This window comes from Camelus bactrianus, chromosome 7, assembly GCF_048773025.1.
Source record: "Camelus bactrianus isolate YW-2024 breed Bactrian camel chromosome 7, ASM4877302v1, whole genome shotgun sequence".
Lineage (NCBI taxonomy): Eukaryota > Metazoa > Chordata > Mammalia > Artiodactyla > Camelidae > Camelus > Camelus bactrianus.
In genome coordinates, this window is record NC_133545.1 from 302,661 (window position 1) to 322,836 (window position 20,176).

The 20,176-nt window shown below is 49.8% G+C and overlaps 1 protein-coding gene across 3 annotated transcripts in view; it reads left to right on the forward strand.

Moving 5' to 3' along the window:
• ESYT2 (extended synaptotagmin 2) overlaps positions 1-20,176 on the forward strand; it is a 70,965-nt gene that overhangs the window by 32,261 nt on the left and 18,528 nt on the right. For 2 of the 3 annotated variants that reach the window (XM_074366627.1, XM_074366628.1), the window contains exons 7-13: positions 6,192-6,247; positions 10,126-10,246; positions 12,112-12,288; positions 13,193-13,275; positions 14,071-14,119; positions 15,078-15,167; positions 15,575-15,670. In XM_074366627.1, the coding sequence (XP_074222728.1) occupies positions 6,192-6,247; positions 10,126-10,246; positions 12,112-12,288; positions 13,193-13,275; positions 14,071-14,119; positions 15,078-15,167; positions 15,575-15,670 (672 nt within the window). Of the gene's footprint in view, positions 1-6,191; positions 6,248-10,125; positions 10,247-12,111; positions 12,289-13,192; positions 13,276-14,070; positions 14,120-15,077; positions 15,168-15,574; positions 15,671-17,260; positions 17,363-20,176 lie in introns of all 3 variants that reach the window. The other variant, XM_074366626.1, reaches the window with a different exon arrangement.

The following is a 20,176-nucleotide window of genomic DNA, read 5'->3' on the forward strand; positions in this document are numbered from 1 at the left end:
CCCGAGCTGGCAGTGCGTGAAGCACACAGACACGCCCTCAGTTTTTGAAAAGTCACAAAGATTCTTTTTGACTGAATTATATTCTAACACTTTGATAAACTGTGGTAAATAGTATCATTTCACATTGTTAGGTATGTGTGGTGTTCCATTTTTGGTTACAAGGAGTCAATACTCATTACTAATTAGGCACAAAAATAAGAGAACAGAAATGTTGTTCCCACCTAGACGCTCCCCCCACCATGGCCTCACTCCTCCCCAGTGACCCTGTACCTGCATGGCTGCTCACTTGGGCTTCTGCAGCCTTCAGTTGGCTTCCTATCTGGCTCTGTCCTCAGAAGACGTCACCACTAGCGTGTCTTCCCAGGTGCACACTGACCCCCAGGGGCCGGCTCTTGCTTGCAGACAGTCCTCTGGTCCAGGTGAGGTCTGTCTCCCCAGCCCTTCAGGCTCAGCCCCTGCTGACTGCGCACGGGGAGTCACAGTGCACGGTAGTGCCCCCAACCCCATGTCCCTTACCACCCCCTCGTCCTCTCTCCTCTCCCAGAGCATTGCCCTCCCCTCTCTGTTTCTCCCCTTCCCGGGACACAGGTAGTCAGGCCCTCCTTGGCACCCAGAGCCCTGTGCCTGGTCGCTCCTGTCTCCTGAGCTCTTGAAGCACAGCCGCATCTGTCTCCATACAGTGGAGTAAATGTCTGATGAATAGGTTGATCTGTTCTGCATCTGTCTCTTCACCAGATGCCACCTTTGTAACCTGTGACGTGCCCTTTCTGGAGGCACCATTAGCATCATGTATGATTTAGAATGGGGATATTCATTTGTATAATTTGATTCAAATAACTGAATACAAATTATTGTCTTCAGGTTTTTAAAATACAGGTTTATCAGACCAAGTGAGTGGCACTTTTCTGTATAAAAATATAAGACTTAAGTGTCATCACTTTGTTACCACTAAAATTATTATTCGCCTTTGCTTTTTATTGCTTAAATAATTGGCTTATTTTGAATGTACTTTAACAACAGAAAACAACGTAAAACTCAAAAACTATTAAGGAACTTCTGTGTTAAATTTTAATTTACTAAAATTTTGAGAAATGAGATTTATGAAAGATTTAAAATTCATGGATTTTTTTCCGCACACACAAATTGTTTAAAAGCCAGAATGTTTAAGAAAATCACTTTATTAACAAGTATAAAAAGACTAGTCTCTAGCAAAATGCTAAATAATTTCAGTTTACAGGGAATTTTTAACAATTTACAGAAAGACCTTTTTGTCAGTTTAGAATGTAACAAAATTAAAATCTGTAAGTCTTACTCTTTAACTTAGCAATATTCTTCCTTAGTTTGGATCTTCCATAGGTGTATTTAGTTTAAAAACTAACATTGTAATATTAACTTCCAAGTGAAGTTTTAGTGCTCAGAAAAGAAGGATGAGGCGATGAAAGGTTGAAAATCTCGTGTCCTTAAATGGTGAGTTACAATCACCAAACACAGGGTTCGGAGAAAGGGGACTTTTTCAGTCACTTCCATCTGGAAACTATGAAAACAAAGCTCCCTGTTGGTGCCAGGTCCTTCCTCACTCCAGGGAAAGACGGGGTTTTGACCCTCCAGATGACGTAGAGGTGAAGACTTGGTCTGCTTGCTGGTTTGTCTAGGTTCGTGTTGATAACATGCTGCTTGTTTAAGAAAGAAACTGAAAGCACGTGGTGTGCTGGGTTTGTGGGGCGCAGAGAAGACAGGACGGGCCACACTGAACTGCTCTGGGTCACGTGGTGGAGGCAGGCGCCACCCAGCCTCCGTCTCCACCCGGGTTCTTCCTCTTCCTTGATCTGTGTGCTTTGAACAGATTGCAGTCTCCCCTCAGTGTCTGCAGGGGACTGGATCCAGGCCTCCCTTGGATTCCAGAATCTGTAGATGCTCAAGTTCCTTATACAAATGGTGTAGCATTTGGACATGACCTGTGCTCATCCTCCTGTGTACTTTAAATTATCAGTATACCTAATACAGTAGATTCTGCATAAATAGTTTAAAATTCAATGTAAATGCTATATAAATAGTTGCCGTAGTGCTGCAAATTTAAGGTTTACTTTTTGGGACTTCCTGGAATTTTTTTTTTCCAGATAGTTTTCATCCGTGGTTGGTTGAATTCAAGGATGTGGAACTGGAACCTCAGATGTATTTAATTTCTTTAAGCCCCAGTTTCCCCTTTCCAGCAGCACCTCTCTGGGAAGATTAGAGATGAAGATGGAGCGTTAGTGGGTGTAAAACACTAAGTGTACAGTACCAGGCCCCTAGTGTAAGTCTTCAGGTTTTTAAGAAATCCAAAGTATTCCTAAATGTAGGGTTATTATTCTGGTGGAGTCTGACACCAGAAGTCAAGTATTGGTGAGCACAAAAGTTTGGATGAAGGTTCTGGTACTAGCCGGGGCGACCCAGCTGGACGGGTCGCAGGGAGTAGGTGGCCACCTGCACGCACTAACCTGGCAGACATTGGGAGTGTCTGGGCACGCGCGCTCAAGGGTGTTCGGGAGTCCTTGCGTCACCTCTGCATCTGTCGCAGGAGTGTGGAGTAGGCTGGACTGACTCAGGAGTTCTTTTCTGGAACTTCTCCAGGGCATGGTCTGGGACTTGCTCTGAATGTGGTTATCCTGGGTCTCTGAGCCACAGGTTGAGTTTCTTCACCTGTGAAATGGGAATAGCATCTTCCTTTTAGAGTGACTGTAAGAAGGAACCAAGTCCTCCCAGCCAGGACTCCAGTGTTGAGGAACCTTCAGCAGAGGAGGGAAAAGGAAGGGCTTCCTTTATAAACAAATTAGCATATTTAGGTGCCTCATGAAGCCCGTGCTGGGGCTGCAGTCGCGGGTTAGGGACAGAATGGAACGTGGGCCGTGAGCGCCGGGGCCGCTGTCCCTCTCCCGTGCTGTTCTGCCTTGGCTTCGTCCTTCTGTTGCTGAAAGATGGGCCCCCATCCCCGACGAGCCAAATAACCCAGAGACAAGGTCTTCGAGCTTAGAAGAAAAGAGGCAGCTTTATTACTTTGCCTGGCAAAGGGGACTCCCAGCAGGCTTGTGCCTTCAGAACTGTGAGCCCGTCTTGGGGTTGGGGCTTTAATGATTATATAGCGAAGAAACCGGAGAGAAAAAGCGGGTATCTATCAACAAGAGCCTCTGGTGAAGCTTCCTTCCGAATCTTGGCGAGTCTGTCCAGCATCATGGGACTGTCCACTGGTCTGGAGTGTCATCAGCACGTGACCTTCTTTATCTGATCAGGCTCATTAGGCGCCAGGAGGGACTTCGGAGGGTCTGGTCACTCTCCTGAGGTTGTTGTCCGGTGACTCCCTTCCTAGGGGGATGACTCAGAATCCAAACATGATTGTAAATTTCAGTTGCCAGAGTGAAGTAAAACAAACAGGAAAATTAATAACTCCAGCTCTACTTGTAACAATGGGCCTGGGCCTGGGGCAGTGTCCGGTCAGATTTGCTGACCGTTTTAAAAGTAAACGGCAAGTATAAGGCCAGGAATTAGCCTAAGCGCAGCCATTTTATTACTTCTCTTTCACTTCTCTCTGTGTCTTCACTCTGTCCTTGCCTGCCCTGTTCCAGCAGCACCCAACACGGGCCCTTAACCCCAGACCAGGAGTGGAAGGTCCAGTGTTTGAACAGGGCTCCCAGAAACCAATTCCACAACCCTTGGCGGGCGGCAGGGAGATGGAGGGGCAGGGCCGGGCAGACAGGCCTGCAGGGCTGCCGGACTAAGGAGGGCCTGGACTTAGACTGCACGTTAAGACTGAGAGCACCTGGGGAGCTACGGGGGTGTTTATAAGGTGTTCTCTGAGCCTCCTGGATCTGGAGTTTGGTGTCTTAATTACGTTGGAGAGTCTCGTCCCGTCAACGTTGTCCAGGCGCACTTTCAGTGGCCCTTGGAGAGTCTTGTGCGAGAGAGAGTACTGCATCTCTGTGGTCTGGGCCTAGGATGGTGTCCCCCCCGCCCCCAGGGCACAGAGGGTGGGTTGTCTTCCTTCCTCTCAGCTGCAGTGGGCCTCCTTCTTTGTATCCTCCGGGGAAGGCAGGCCTGTGTCTCTCCAGTAGCAGCTGCCCCTCCCTGGCCTCTCCCTGCAGGAAGTCCTGTCGGCTGGCACACCACATGGAGTGTGTGCTGATTTCTGTGGATTCCATAGGGCCCCTCTGGCTGTGCTGCCCTGGGGGCTCTGTCACCTCAGCTCCCTGTGCACTTAGGAGGGATGCTCTTCCCAGTTTCCTGCGTCCCAAGTAGGGGGTGGGAGTCCCAGGAGCTTTACGACGTAAGGAAAGCATTTGTGACCTTTACCACCAGCCCAAATAGGCATTTCAAACACTCTGGAGAGGAACAGGAGCCAGCAGTCTATATTTTTAACCAATGTCCCACACAGGACGCCTGGCCCTGGCATGCAGTCTGCTGCAGTGAGGGTTGTGGTTGCTGCCTCCGTAGCGCCATCCGCGGGTCCCCAGGGAGGCTGCGGGTGCAAGTCTGAGCTTCCGTGGATCACACGTGCGCTGGCGGTGCGGTTGCAGTGAGACCGCGTTACTCGTTGCTCCTCACAGGAGAGCATGGCAGCCCCACGGGTGGTTTCCCATCATTGGGAAACGCGTCTCACTGGCTCTTCAGTTTCCTGAAGGAGATCTCAGTCGGGGGGGTGCAGGGAGGCACTAATTTTAGCTGTTTTTCCAAAGCACTGCCTGGACCTGCCCCTCCCAGTGAGCTCCTGCCTGTGTCCCCACACGTGGGCACTTATGCGCTCACACTTTCACACAGTCACTCACACTCCTCTCCCCCTGTCCCCCACCCCTCCTTCGACCCCAGCCCCTTCTGGTGCCCCCTCCCCACCATGTGCCTTCAGGGCCTTGAACATGGGGGCCCTTGGCCTGGGGCTTTCTTTCTTGTGTTCAAATCTCCTCTCTTTCCAAACCCAGCTGAGTCCTTCCTTCCATGAATTCTGCCTCTGCCCCCCCACCTCACCCTGGCGCTTTGTTTCTCTGAGCTTGGGTAGCGTCTCTTCATTTTGACAAGGGGCCTGTGAGCAGGCCTCAATCTCCTGAGACTTTATTGTCTAGTGATGGTTGCAGTCCCTTCCCAGAGGTGGCTCCCTGAGACGGCCCTGGAGGTTTCTTTACTCTTTCTGATTCAGCAGGATTGCCCAGGCTCCCGGTAACAATTTTTGCCCCAGGCCTAGATTTCTTCAAAATCCCCTGTCCTTTAAGTGGAAAGTGTGTTTGAGATCATGATCGGGGTGCCGGGAGGTTCTACTTTCAGGACTTGTTGAAATAGTTGCTTTTGAGTTTTGATCCAGATGAATCCTAACCCTTCCCGTTCATGTTTGTACTTCCCAGTTTTGTTACTCGGGTGTGTGGGTGGTAGAGGTTATGCAGTCTCGCCTGACATCTTCTACAAACACAAGGCCCAGGTGATTCTATTACATGCAATGCTCGTCTTCATAGGAAAAGCAGCGTTTCTAATCGGTGCTTTTTACCTGTCCACATCAATTTAAGAGACTCTCAGCCAACTATGTAGGAATTCTTCTCAGTTAAATGCCTGCTAGAAAAATGAGCAGAAAATACAAATGTTGAATGAACGGAAGGAACATGTTCCGCCAACATCAGGAAAATGCAGATTGAAAGAGTGGTAAAGTACCATATTTTAACTACCAGAAAGGCTGATTTTTAATGTCTCTCTTTGATGAGAGTATAAAAGAAAGGATATCTTCCTACACTTTTGCTGTAATATAAATTGATACAGTATTGGGGCAACTAGGTGGCATCTATCACATAGAAAATAAACACATGTCTCTGACAACTTCCACTTTTGGAACACTGGTCTCCACATGCATGTAAGAACATGTGGTAAAAAGATACTAAATCACTACTTACAATAAAAGAGAAGCTGTAAGTATTCTAAGTGCTCATCAATAAGAGAATGGTATATAAATAATCACATGATTTTACTGGAGAAAACTATGAGCTCAAGAGACAAAACGAGAGCAGGCAGGCCATCTGCACACCGACAGGGCCGGCGGCCTCCAAGTTCTCCTGCGTGGGAAACGAGGCCCAGGACAGCATTATGCAGGAGCCCGTCTGTTTGTAAAGAAACACCTGTGTGATTGCATATGATAACTGGAAATAATTTGTATGCGTAATATTTTTGCCCTTTTCTCATTACAGCTTTTAGAAATTAACTGGACAGGACTGACTAATCTTCTCGACATCCCTGGGTTGAAGTAAGTACTCCGTCCCGCGCTGTAGTTCGCCTGTTGGTGGTGCGGGGTGCCTTCTGGGTGTCGTGAATACCCAAGGGCATCCCTGGGCCTTTTCCACAGGCCCTCGGGGCAGTGGTCGCAGCGCATCTGCGGCTCTGGGCCCGGACGAGCTGTGGGAGGACCGGTGAGGCTGGACAGGGCCTTTCCGTTTGCCGTTGGGTGTTTTCCAGTTTTGGTGTTTTAGGAAAGTAGTAGGCTGTTAATTCCTGTAAGTGAACTGTTACATTTTGTTTGTATTTGTTTTCCCAGAAAAATAAGGCAAACTTTAAAAAGTTTTCCAACTGTATGTTTCAGAACTGTCCCTTTCTGGGTTCTTTTCAAGCTGTGCTACCTCCTCTGCCCTGGTGCCTTGATCCACTCCTTGGATGGGTGGCAGCCAGGCCTGGACCTGGGAGCGCACAGGGGCTCCAGGAGCCGGGTTGCGGGGCAGAACTGAGTTCCTCCATCAGGTCACTGAGAGTCCCTTCGTCGTCTGTGCAGTCTGGTGTCTGGAGCACAAGGAGACGTCCCATGATGAGTCTGTGAAGCTGTCAGGCGCACGCCCTGCTGTGTCCCCGCCCCCATGTCCCAGGGTGGAGGGCGCCTGTGACAACCCTGCTAGTCCCCCCCCCCCCCAAGGCTGGAAGCTCTGAGCTGCAGCCTCAAAGCCTGCTTTTGCTGGCTTCACTATTGTAATTGAAGGTTAAAATGCATTAAATATTGGTTTAAGTTTCATGTGTTCCCAGTGGACACTTGGCTAATCTCTGAATTTTTTTCCTCTAAAATAGCTTAGAAATTAAATTTGAAAGTCTTGGTTTCGGTCTGTTTTTTCTAATCTTAACGTATTTGTTTATGTCCCTGAAATGACCATTAGAAAGAATTTTATTTTGTTTCATTATCAAGGAAAAATTAAGACTTTACTAAATTGAGACATAGTCTTAATAAAAGTCTCTTTTAGGTACTGCGGTTTATTTGATGTAGAAAAGTACTGTTATCTTTAAAAGATCTTTGGAAAGAAGGGACAACTTTTTTAAAGTGTTGTTAAAGTGTCAGTAGGGATCCTTGGTTGCAACAACAGTTGCAATTCCCACAGTCTTAATTAAGTGAGTAAATAAATACTGTTTTTTAAAGCCAGTGTATTCATTCACCCAACAAATGGGTACTGAGTGCCTGCCAGGAGCCGGCCGCCGTGCTGAGTGCCGGGTGCAGCTGTGGATGGGCGGCCAGATGCCTGTCTTCTGGAGCCCACGTTCCTGGCTCAGTCCCCAAGAGGCCTGGGGCCTCGTTTGGGTGACCTCAGCTGCAGCCAGGTGCTGGTGTCCAGGTGGTGCCATGGGCTCTCTGTCCAGTGCCCAGCTCTGTGTTTCCACTGGGGGCCGTTTCCAGCCAGGCACTTGCTATGAAGGAGCAGCTTCCAGCTCCTGCGCTGCCGGCAGGGCAACCTCAGGGATCAGAGCCCCTTCCCACTAGCTCGGGCCAAGGCTCCAGGGCTGACTTCTGTTTCTCCGCCCTTCCTTGGACAGATTCCCAGGATTTTGAAGGTCAGGTCTGGGTCTTGTGCCCACCTGGAGGGGAGTCAGAGAAGTGCTTGAAAAAGCTCCAGTGAAGGGAGGGGGTCCCTGAAGAAAGAACTGTCATCAGAAGCAGGGGAAAGGTTCTTGTCCCACCTGGGGTATCAAAACACCCAAAAACCAAAACTGAAAAAAACAAAGAAAGAAAAGAAGCAGCAGCAGGGGAAAGGGAGCAGGTCCTGCTGTCACTCAGGGCAGAGGGGTGTGCACTGGCCAACCCCTCTCAGCGTCGCGTGGAAGGAAGCCTGGGGTCCGTCAGGCACCCGCTCTGCAGACAGCGTCAGGTCAGTGCCTTTGGAGAGCCAAGGGCAGGTGAGCCCCGGGCCACTGCTTTGGGGCTCAGACCCCGTCCTTCAGTTAAGCTGGGTACACTCATGCATGTGTGCGCCTGGAGATGCAGACACTCGTAAAGCTCCGTTCCACTTTGTGATTTTGTATGTAGACAGGCTCTTTTTATGCAGTAATAGCTTCTCACTATTGTATTGTACATAGATTTTTACATACACAATACATATATAAACCATTCTTACATAAGCAATATATAGGATTACATATATCACTAAAAATATTCATGTGAAATAAACACACCATTCAAAAATGAGGTTATGAATTAAAAAATGAGGCTATGGTTTAAAAGGGATATATTAAAGTATCCCTTTTAAATTATACATATTTATATGTGATTTGTAATTATATAATTTGTATTTTTATGTAATAAAATGTATACACACATACTTAACATAAAACTTGGGCTACTATTTCTGACTCAGAGACTTTCTCAAGTAACTCACAGCTGTGGCAAGCCTTGTCACAAAATTACACATTCCATAACTTTGAACATAACTTAATGAGGTCATGCCGCAGGCTTTACAAAATGAACATTCTACACGCTGTTTGCACTGATGACGAAGCAGAGCTCAGGGTGTTATAAAGTGGCAGTGACGCCTGAGTCACTTCACTTCACCATAAATTTTAGCTGTCCTGCTGTTTTGGGGGGCAGAGTCCTGACCTGAGTGTCAGGGGTGTAAGAGGAGTGAGACTGGGGCTGGAAATCGCCGTCAGGTGATGAGCAGGACGGTTTGAAGGACTGGGAGGGCTGGCGGGAGGCTTGGCCACAGGAGGCTGCCCCTGGGTGAAGGACAGCCCTGCTCCGGGCACCGGGCAGCCCTCTGCTGGGTGTAGGCGTTGTGGGGGCGGCAGCTGACTCATCACCACAGCAGCTAAGGGATTCTTGAAACATTACATCACCAATGAGGGGTTTTGTGTTTCAACAGACTTTTCAGTATAAATAAAACCAGTATTTTGGAGGGAAACACCTGTAGTAAGAACAGGTAAAGCTTCAAAGGACCACCTCCACCTCTGCTTGGTAAGCGCGTATCCAGGGTCCGCCAGCTTAACTCTCTCCATCCCTTTGGGGCGTTAACCCTGCTTAACTGACATCTTCACCCCAGAGCGGTGCTGTCTGGGGTGTGGCTTGATTTTCCCTCGTTGGACCGAAAGTCCTGAGCTGAGGCCCTCAACTTGCAGCTGGGCTCGGGCATTGCTCCCCGATGACTGTAGGAAGTACTGGTGAGAAGAAGGGTTCTTTCAAGGCTCTGCAGTTCTGATTCAAGGTGTTCTTCAGTAGCAAGGAAACCTCATTCGTGTGTGCTCTCAGAACTGTTGTCACACACGTTGCTTAATTCTCACACTGACCCCAAAGAAGAGACAACAGATGAGTTAGGTGTATGTTTCTTTAGCCTCCACGGTCTTCTTCATGCTACTGAGTTCTTTGTGCTGGGTGTGTAGTATTTCAAAGCAATTGCAGGGTTTAGTACCCAAATAAAGTGTGAGGAGGGAATGAACTGTACATTTTTTTGCTTCGTTGGGAGCTCTGCACACGTAACCAGAGAGAGAAATCTAATGTAACGAATGTGGGCTGAGCGAGTGGATGCTTATTTTGGTTTTCTCTCCACTTTTATGGGTGTTTGAAATATTTTATGTTAAGAAAGAAATTTAACGAAGTGTGTCTTAGTTTTTCAGTATTAAATCAGTATAAAGTTACATCAAATGTATGAGGTGTTATTTGGGACACTGTGAAATGTAGCCAGAATATGACCTCATGTCCTCAGAATAATCCGAGGTAAGTCACTGTGGCAGTATCGCATCTGCATTGCAGAGCGGCTGTTTCTGAAGGAATCAGACAGCTTTGGCCATGTAACTCGGACGTTGTCTTGTTTGTGCTGAGTTCACTGTTGGAGGTGAAACTAGCCGTGAAGTGTCTGATGGTTTATTCTCGTTCCCCCACAGTGGCTTGTCAGACACTATCATTCTGGACGTCATATCGAACTACCTGGTGCTTCCCAATCGCATCACGGTTCCTCTGGTCAGCGAGGTGCAGATCGCACAGCTGCGGTTCCCTATACCAAAGGTAAGCACCCCGACACTCACAGGTAGGCTGGGCAGCTTTTCACATCCCTGGGTGTGGTGATTCCTGGTGTTTCTCCTAACGGTAACCTTGGCACGTGGCCCTCCGTGCAGTGCAGGGGCTCGTCCTGCCTCTCTCCTCAGGAGACTGGCCAAGGGACGTCTGGTCTGAAAGCTTCCAGAGACTGAGGGCAGTTCCAAAACCCCAGCTGTGAAGCTCAGAGGTGCTCCTGGGGCCTACTCCTGCAGGTGTTGTTGCAGATCGTAAAGGACAGCTGTGACAACTGATTTATCCACTTGTACGTACCCAAGTATCACCGTTTTCTAAGCTGGGACTTCGCACCAGCTCCCTCTCAGATGTGGCAGTGTGGCCACCGGTGGGGTCACTGGGTGAGCCATGTGGCAGGGGCATTTTTGGTGTTACAGCTGCCCCAGATGGGACGGGAGGGGATGGGCTGGGCTTCAGTCTCTTCACCTGTAAATTGGGATGATACCTGGCACACAGAGGTCGGTCACAGATACTGGAGTTGCCCTCCTTTGAGTAAACTAAACAGCTTTGTCCCAGGACTGCGAGAGCTTGCCAGTCAAGGAATGAGATTCGTCTGCTGCACACGGAGGACGTGGTAGAGGGATGGTCCTGCCCAGTTAGTGAGAGCGCCTCCTACATGGGGCTTCGCACCAGCCGGCTGGTCTGTCTCCCTCACCGTGGGGGCCGCCTGTCACGTGTCTGTTACTCTCCTGCAGAAGGTCTTGAGCTGGCCCTATTTCAGTGTTTGTTTCCTGAAGAGGAAGTGGGCGGTTACTCTGCCTCTGCCTATTGCTCTTACTAGTTAAATCAGAGCTCAATGACAGTGCACAAATCAACACACACGGTGAGCATTTCTGCATTTCTGTGAAGTAGCATCACCCAGTCATTTGTGCCCAAATTAGTTAGTGTTGGCCTTCAGCAGGTCTGAGGGGACACCACATACAAGACAGGGGTATCTTCTCCTTAATTTAGGATTCTCATCTCTGAAAATGCAGGGCTGACTTTCCACGTAGAAATCCTGTGGTCCTTGGCCATGAGGCTTGTTACTCTCCGAGCGCAGTGACGTCTGAGCCCTCCCAGACCTGACCCCTGTAACTGTGGGTTAAAGCCATTGCTGCTCAGTGTGTGCCAGAGTATCTAAGCTTTAGATGTGTGAAAATATCAACAGTGAATTTTCCTTGTTAAGTTTTTAGAAGTGTATTTGTGAAAATGTGTATCTTCCTGTGCTGATTGGGTCAGGAGTGTTACCTGGTAATTTTTTCAAACGTGTTTGTGAGGTAGGATGCCCCTCCTCCAAAGGTAACTTCACATTTGTGTTTGCCTTGAAAGAAATACAAGTGGATATTTTTTACTTTAATGATTAGACAACATTTTAGGGGAAAAAGAGAACTATGTGTAAAGTCTGTGAGTGGTATGTATGTCACAGCTTCAGTGTCCCATCCTTGAAGCAGGTTTAGTGGCAGGCCGTCATGGGCTTGTTCTGAGACTGGATGGGGTCATCCGTGCACATGAGGACTTGGTAACGAGCTCGTGCATCCTGTACTGCTGGTTACCCTTACGTGTCTCTGCAGTGACCGCTGCTGTCTCCACTACCAAGACACAGGACTGTGGTCCTGCCGCTCCACCCCGCCCTGCCCAAGCTGTTGCTCTGGGAGCTGCGCCGGGGAGGTCCCTGGAGGAGTGGGGCTCACGCTGGCCCTGGGCTCTGTCCCTTAGCCCTGCCCGGCGCTGCGCAGCTGTGCTGTCTTTGCTGTGCCAGGAGGTGCCCGTTTTGTTCCTGGCATGGCTGTGGTTCCGTCTGTTGGGAACCAGCGGACAGTATGCTTTGTGCTCCTTTCCAGGGTGTCCTGAGGATACACTTCATTGAAGCTCAGGATCTTCAGGGGAAGGACACTTACCTTAAAGGACTTGTCAAGGGAAAGTCAGACCCCTATGGAGTTATTCGGGTGGGCAACCAGATCTTCCAAAGCAAGGTCATCAAGGAGAGCCTCAGTCCTAAGTGGAACGAGGTTTACGAGGTGAGCCTGTCCCCGGCCCTGCCCATGCCGTGCCACACCGCTCTCCCGTCCCGCCCCACCCCGCCCCGCTCCCGCCTGCTTCCTTCAGGTGCTTGGTCTCACTCTTGCTTAAAGTTCCCATCTTTTGAAATATGTACCTGGTGTTGCTGCCTCGCAGCACTCTGTTAGGCCAGCACGCAGAACTTTAAACCTTAATCACATGGAGCTGTGACAGGGAGTAACTAGCACAAATCGTATACAAGAGCGAGGTTCGCTGTATACTGTTTTGTGAACTTCCATTTGGTGTCTCTGGACGTCCCTACGCGTCAGTAAATGCAGCCGCTCAGTTGAATAGGCCCCATCGTTTCTCTGCCCAGAGCGGTCTCGGCTGTCTGGTTCAGCGTTATAACCAGTGCCGCACCAGTGTCATGGGACAGATTTGTCTTGACTTAGCCAAGCTCCCCCAGATAATGCTCCTCAGAGTGGAGCTGCGCATCCAAAGTTACCTGCGTCTGAAGGGACTGACACATTCGCAGGATTGTTCCTCAGAGAGGGGTGCAGCTCATACCCTACCAGCTTCCCTCCTCCCTGCCCGGTCTGTGGCCAGATCTCTTTATGGTGGTGGGTGGGTTACTTGTGGGTCGCAGGAGGCCAGCACTGACTGCAGCTGCTGCAGGACTAGAGAGATGTCCCAGCCTGTGACCCTGTCCTGGAGCGACAGGACCCCAATACTGAGGACAGACACAGTGGGCTGTGACCATGCGCGCAGATGTTTCACAGTGACCCCCAGGCGTCCAGCAGTGTGTCAGGACTGCTGGTGGGAAACCTCAGTGCCAGACAGCTTCTCACCATGGGGGAGAACCGCCCCAGTGGTCTCCACACTTGACGGTAAAATGTGAAATAACTACGATTTTTAACCTTCCAGGCTCTGGTCTATGAGCATCCCGGACAGGAACTGGAGATCGAGCTCTTTGATGAAGACCCGGACAAGGATGACTTTCTGGGAAGGTCAGTCCTGTGTGTGATTTACACTGTGCTTACATATTGGAAAAATAAACATTGATTTGTTTACTTACATTGAACAACCAGTACAGCTGAAAAGGTGAGCTTTCAAAAAGCACACTTTAGCCTAATCTTTATTATTTAACTGAATTTCTTGTGGCAAAAAAGATATGGGGGTAGGTGACATTGGACAGGCCTGGCTTCATCAAGAATGGCCTGTTGTCAAGCTGTGACCTCAGAATTCATTCATGAGATGATTTAACAAGGAGCACCCCAAAGACTCTGAGCCAGGCAGTGGTCAGGTCAGATGTGATTCTGCCAGACCACTGCTGGGTCAGGGTGTTGGGCTGGGGCTGGCCCCGGGGAGTGGGGGAGGAGGGGAGGTGGCAGGCATGGGGAGGCTCCTGGAGCAGCTGGGAAGGATGCTGGTCTAGCCCAAGGCGGAGGGTGGGCAGAGAGCCAGCGGCTGCAGGAGGAAGGGTGTGGTCCTCTGTCCTCTTCGGCTCTGGCCCAGGGCTCACAGCAGAGCAGGATGGTGGGGGAGGAAACGCACCCCTGGGGCCCAGAGCAAGAGGCTGGGGAGCTGGTGAGAGCTGAGGAGTGCGCCCGCCCGAGGGCCTGGGGAAGACTGGCCTCTGGCTCCACTGCCTTGGCTCCTCCCTTCCTCGCTTCACATTCTCTCCTGATAGACTAGTGTTTTGTTGCATGTCTGGAGTGCTTTTTCACAGACTAATATTTAAGGCTGTTTCAGTTGTACGAAGTGTGCTTCTGTGTTCTGAAGTTGTTGTGTTGTTTCTGTAGTCTTATGATTGACCTTACCGAAGTTGAGAAGGAGCGCCTTTTAGATGAAGTAAGTGTCCTCTGAGTTTGTTCTATTTCACAAGTACTGACTGAGTCCCTGCTGCGCCCCCACTTGGTGGTCTGAGAACTTAACATCTGCCTCACAGACACGAGAGCTTGGGCCTCCTAGTAACAGCAAAGTGAAGTAAGTTTCAGAGCCAAATCAGATAGTGTGTATTGAGCGCCTGCTGTATGCTCGAAATACCCAGGGAGCCAACAGAAGTCCGCTTCATTTCAGGCAGTGCGCTCTCCTGCGGGGTCAAGGCAGAGCCTGGGAGAAACTCCCTAAACTGGGTACTTCACAGATAGATAGAGTTCCTAGCAGAGCTGACGCAGTGCGGCTGGTGAGAAAGGTCCCAGGAGAGGCACCCGCGGACTGGAGGGCCTGGGCAAGTCAGGCACGATCAGCCGGGTTTCTGCTTCCAGAGTGACACGCCCTCCTTCCTGTGCGAGGCGCTCGGCAGGCACCTGCATCTGTCACGTGCTGTGCCGGGCACTTAGAGTGCCAGTGTTGGCTGAAGAGACAAAACCCTGTGCTCCGGGCAGGTCCTTCTCAGTACTGAGCACTGGGACTGCCTCTGGTTAACTGCTTTGTGACTTGTAAGCTGAAACAAGTGTGCACTATTTATTAAGCACATAGAGATGAATAGAAACAAGCATGTCGGCCTGCCTGACATTGACACTCAATATTTGGGATCAGTATTATATTCTCTCTGGGCCCATAGGTTCTGTTAGGTTCTGTACGTAGGGGCCCACAGTGCTGGAGAGCACGAGAGGGAGGTGGGTCCCAGTGTGAAGCAGGGATGGAGTTAGCATCCGCGAGTTAGTGCACGCTGAGCGTCTGGAGTGTCGACGCCACGGGCGGCGCTGTATGAGGTCCCCACCGCTCTCAGGCTGTCCCATGGGCAGACTGTGCTCAGTGTGTCTGACTCAGAGAGCCCATGCTGAGCTGCTTGTTTCCTCCACAGTGGTTCCCCCTGGACGAGGTCCCCAGAGGAAAGCTGCATCTGAAGCTGGAGTGGCTCACGCTGGTGGCCAGTGCTGCGGACCTGGACAAGGTGCTGGAGTGCCCGCGACAGCAGCCCCACAGCAGGATGAGGGTCTGAGGGTTGTGCTGCTGTGGGGTTAGGACAGTGCAGCCCTCGTTCTGACCCTCATGCTGAGAGTCACCGCAGTAGCATCAGTACGCACTAGAGGTTTTTAAAAAGGAGATCAGCAGGTCATTCACCTGTGTTACAAGGTCTTTGCATGTTGTACTTAATGTTGTGCAGGGATTTGAGAGCCACAGGTCACCGAGTGCTTCATTTGATTTCTGTAGAATCTTGTCATGTTCACTCTCTTTGTGTTGCCTGTATTGGGTGGTTTATTTTTCCACTTTTCTTATTTTCCTGAGCATTATAATCAGGTAGAAATATCGAGAATCTTTTGGAAACACACCCGCTGAGGCCCATGCCTTCCCTTGAAGGTGCTGATGGACATCAGAGCTGACAAAGACCAGGCCAACGACGGGCTGTCCTCTTCGCTGCTGATCTTGTACTTGGACTCGGCGAGGAACCTTCCGGTAGGTGTGGCTGCGGGAGCTGCCTGGGTGCTGGAGTCCTGGTGGCGGCTCTTGGTGTGTTCAGCCGCGCCTGCGCCCACGCAGCCATGCTTCCACTTCACCCCGGCCCAAGGAGCGGCAGGGGACAGGTTCTTGTGCAGTTCCCTCAGGAGCATAGTTCTGTGTTTCTGCGTCTTACTGGCAAGATGTTCAGAGCTGTCTTTACTCCAGCATGTTTTATGAAGAAGCCTCCAGGATGTAGGAAGAGAGTACAGCTAGTAGTTAGGGAAGAAGATATTCTGTAGGAAATTGCTAAATTATTAAAATTATTATTATTATTATTATTATTAAAATTTAGTTGCCTGAAGATGAAAATTGTCTCCCTTTGGCCTGGGAGTGAAGTAACAGAGCAGCATCCATCCAGGCGGTGGCCCGGCGGGAATGGGGCAGCGTGGGGCGCAGTGGTGCTCAGGGCGCACTGGCGCAGCAGGCAGGTCGCCCAGCCCTGCACATGCGGCCTGGACCACGTGCTCCTCCTCGTTCGCATCAGGGTTGTCTTGCTCTTAGAAGAAGCTGTAGAGTAGAGTCTTTGTAGATGATAACCATCGGCATGGAGGAGAAGAGTCACACTGTGCCATCACACGAGGCCTGGTGGGACCCTCCACCGTACCCTAACCCCCAATGAGGGTGATGTGGTCACTAAAAATGATGAATTTTTTTGAGTGCCCATTCACTTGCTCAGCAGACAGTCTTTCTGCTGTTTCTTGTGTGGGAGCCCAATTTTGTTGAAAGAATGACTACTGGCACCAGATGCAGGCTGTTTCCTCCCGGGACTTGATAACAGGTGCCCACTTGTCCGTACGTTGTGGACAGTCTCCCCGTGGGCGTGTCCTTGGTGGAGGTGCATGTGGAGGGAGCACGCGGGCTCGCCGTGCTCACACTGTCCCTGACTGTGTGCAGTACACACCTGGTTCTTTCAAGGGCTCAAACTGTGCATTACGTGGGCTTTGCTTAAAAGCAAAGTCAGTGTATTTTGCACATCTCTATGTTTTATTTTTAGTTTTCAGCAATTAAAATCTGATCAATCTATTTTTTTTTGTATTGGAAAGATGTGATTGAACTGGGTGTGTGTAAACGTATATAATTGTTCTTTTTTTCGGTGAAGATTTCACCTTTCTGCAGAATTATTTATATGGTAGAACTTTTTGTTTTTAACCACAATGTTATAAAGTCTTATAATGCCTGATGGAAATGAATTTACTGTGTATTTTAGGATGTAGAGAACAGTATTGGTGAACTGTCAAGAAGGAATTAGACCTGTCCTTTAGAGCTGTGTTTTGTCACATTAAATTGAAATTTAAATAAGAAAAATTTCATAAGCAGAAACAAAGAAAGAAAGGAAGGAAGGAAGAAAAGTGAGTTTATTCACTTCTATTGAAAGGGCGCTCTGTGCAGGAAGCATGCTCCGGCTGGCGGAGGCAGAGGGCCCTGCAGAGCCGCTGCCCGCGCCACTGCCGGTGGGGCGCTGCGCCTCTGCCGCTGCTCCCTGGTTACCGTGCTTCTGCGCCTTCACTGACATTTGCTCTCTCCTCCCGTTTCCACTCTCCCAAGAGTATCTACGAGGGAAACTTTGGGTGTGGCTACTTAAAAGAGAGGCGAGCGTCGGGACTAGTGTTTTGTGAAAATACCGCCTCAGTCTGTAGAGCACTATTTGTGAGTTCTCAGTGTTCTTTCCTCCTCGTGCTTGGTGGGGCTGCCAGAATGCGGCTGAGTGCCTCACGCGCCCCCTCAGTGCGGAATGACCTGCATGCTGGCCTGTTTCCCGCATGACCTCCGCTGCTGTGCGTGTTCTGTTGTGCCTGTTTGGTAAAACGTGACACTCTCTGCCATAACCACCGCTGGTGATGCCTCTGCTGATGAGTGGATGGGCCTAGGGGTGTTGGGGAGCCTCGGGCTCCTACCCGCTCCTGGCCCGTAACAAATTTAAAAAATCATCTGAGCAAAAAGTGAAGCCACAGGGACTAACGTGGATTTTTGTATGGTTCATCTCAGTGTGAGATGTAATGTTTGCAAGCTTTTCAGAAGCTTCCTTAAATCTACTTTCTCCTCCTGACCAAACACAGAAGTGTCAGAACTTGGCTTTCTTTAAAGTCCCACCTGCGGCCCTGGGGACAGTCAGTGAAGACAGAAATTCACCTGCTACCCTGAAACCTTGCCTTCTTCCTCACTTTTAACCAGAGCAACTCAGGGAGGTAAACTATACATTGAATTATGGTCCAGAGCAACTCAGGGAGGTAAACTATACATTGAATTATGGTCAGCTTCTTTTAAGGAACAAAGAATTTCCTGGAGTGGCTAATTGAGCATTTGTAGCTTTCTCTGGGAAGCTGATTTTAACCTCATTGTGTGTTTCCCTGGGGCCTTCTCTGGTGCCTTGATTCCTGGTTCTGCTCTTGGTCCTTTTGGCAGGGTTATTCTCGCTTGCTGTGAAGTCAGAGAAAGCCACCAATGGCTTACTCATTAGTCTAGAAACTAATTATTGATTTAATTCAATGACTAGTGAGATTCCTACAGTTCATTTGGCCGCTGACTCTGATGGTGGTAGTGCTTTATGTTTTTGAAGGGTCTTCGTTTCTATTTCCACATGCTTTCTCAGTTTATTCTTAGTATTAAAAAGAAGGAGAGGGGGAGCTTGAAAAATAGTTATTTTATCCCATTTTATAGGTGAGGACAGTCAAGCCCCTGAAGGTGGGTGAGCTGCGCTGTTGCAGGGTCAGACGAGGGCGCCGTGCGTGCGGCCAGCCGTCCTCCTCCCATCAGGTGGTCCCTAGTGGAGGTCTGTGCTGTGGCCGCTCGCTGTCAGTGACAGCCCAGCCCGCCGAGTGAGCTTAGTCCGCCCTCCAGTAGCTTCTCTAAGTTTCTGCTTCTTTTAAAAGAAATACTGCTGACCCGTGTCAGGATTTTTTAAACCGCTTTTTAACTTTTAGCTGAGACGTTGCTGGGTTATCCAGACTAACTTTCCTCCCTCGTTATCAAAATCAACATACTGTGCTTTATGATTCAAATACAAGCATCAACAAAATGTTCTGAAAAATAAACCTGAATAGGTGGGTTACTTTCCCCACATTGGCTTTCAGTAATGAAGTGAGGTCAGTCCTGTTCTCAGTTTCCTCAAAGGCTGGACCTGTCACTAGTTCTGGTAAAGGTTTGGGATGGTGGCCACCCTGTTGCTCTCTTACCTTCTGCTACTCAGGACACTTATAATTTTCACCCCAACGAGTGCATCACCTCCAGGGGTCCCCATCTGAAAGCAGGACCTCCCAAGCTGGAAACAGCCTCTTTCTCCCGGGGCCTCAGCCCTCTGCCTGCCTCCTTTTGCCCAGAGGAACGAGAGGGTGTCCTCTGACTCCCAGCTTCAGAACCTGAGGCCTCTGTGGCCACCTGTGTTTCCCAGCACTTTCCACGGGCTCCCTGTGCACAGCTTGTTTAGTCTCGGGCCGTCGCGATTGCTTCTCAGGTGAGACCACACGGGATGAGGCACTGAGGTTGAGACCCAGGGTCATGGCTCAGGGACCTGAACTCAGCTGTGTGACCCAGAGCCCTCAGTCTCCACTCTTCTGTCCAGTCCATCCTAGTACAAAGTGAATTTGCTATCATGTTATTAAGTGTGTAAGTTCATAATGCTGTGTATGGAAAGGAGTGGTGTTTGCTCTAACGTCTACTTTATACGTGAAGATGCTGCCATAGGCGTGGAGGCCCTGGGTGTGATGGTCCCAGGCGCTCTGTGGAAGTCACGTGAGTTCATTTTGTCAAAAGTGCAGGAGGTGTGGAAGGTGCAGTAATGTCCAGAGGCCTGGTGCTGGCCTGGCCTGGCGCACCTGGGCCATCTGGCCCGTCACACCCCAGCCCACGGCAGCTTTCCCTACCTCGCACGCTCCTCGTGCCCCAGCCCACACCCAGGCCTGTCCCCCGCTTAACTTTAGTTGACATGTGTTAGAGTGACGTGCACACTAGTGCAGACGCCAGGACTCAGAGCGAAAGGTTCTCACGGTGCCTGCAGACTGCCAGTCCTCACAGGCAGTGGTTCCATCCTCGCTGTCCGGGCCCTGAGGCGGGTCCGGGGGGCCCAAGGGGTCCTGTGAGCTGAGGCCCAGCCTAACCTTGTGCTTGCTCTCTTGCCGGCCCCGCCTGCTGCAGTCATGGCAGGCAGGAGGCTGGGTGTCTGTCTTCCTTCATTACAAAATCTGCTGTTTAGTTTAAAAAATAATAAAGTTCCATTTGTCATTTGAGGGTTAACTACAACTAAAGTGACAAAATCTTTCGTCTTAAATGTTAATCCTCCAAGGATCTTGCAGAACAACTCAGCCCTGCCCTCTGGAGGGCAAGGAAGTAATGAGTTTTTAAAAATTAGTGGAAGTAGGACATAAAACCCATAATAACAGAGGAACCTTCGAGGGGCTCTGATTAGCCTCTACACCTGTACTTGGAAAAGCGCGAGGGCGGGTAGGGCAGGCCACTCTCTGCTAT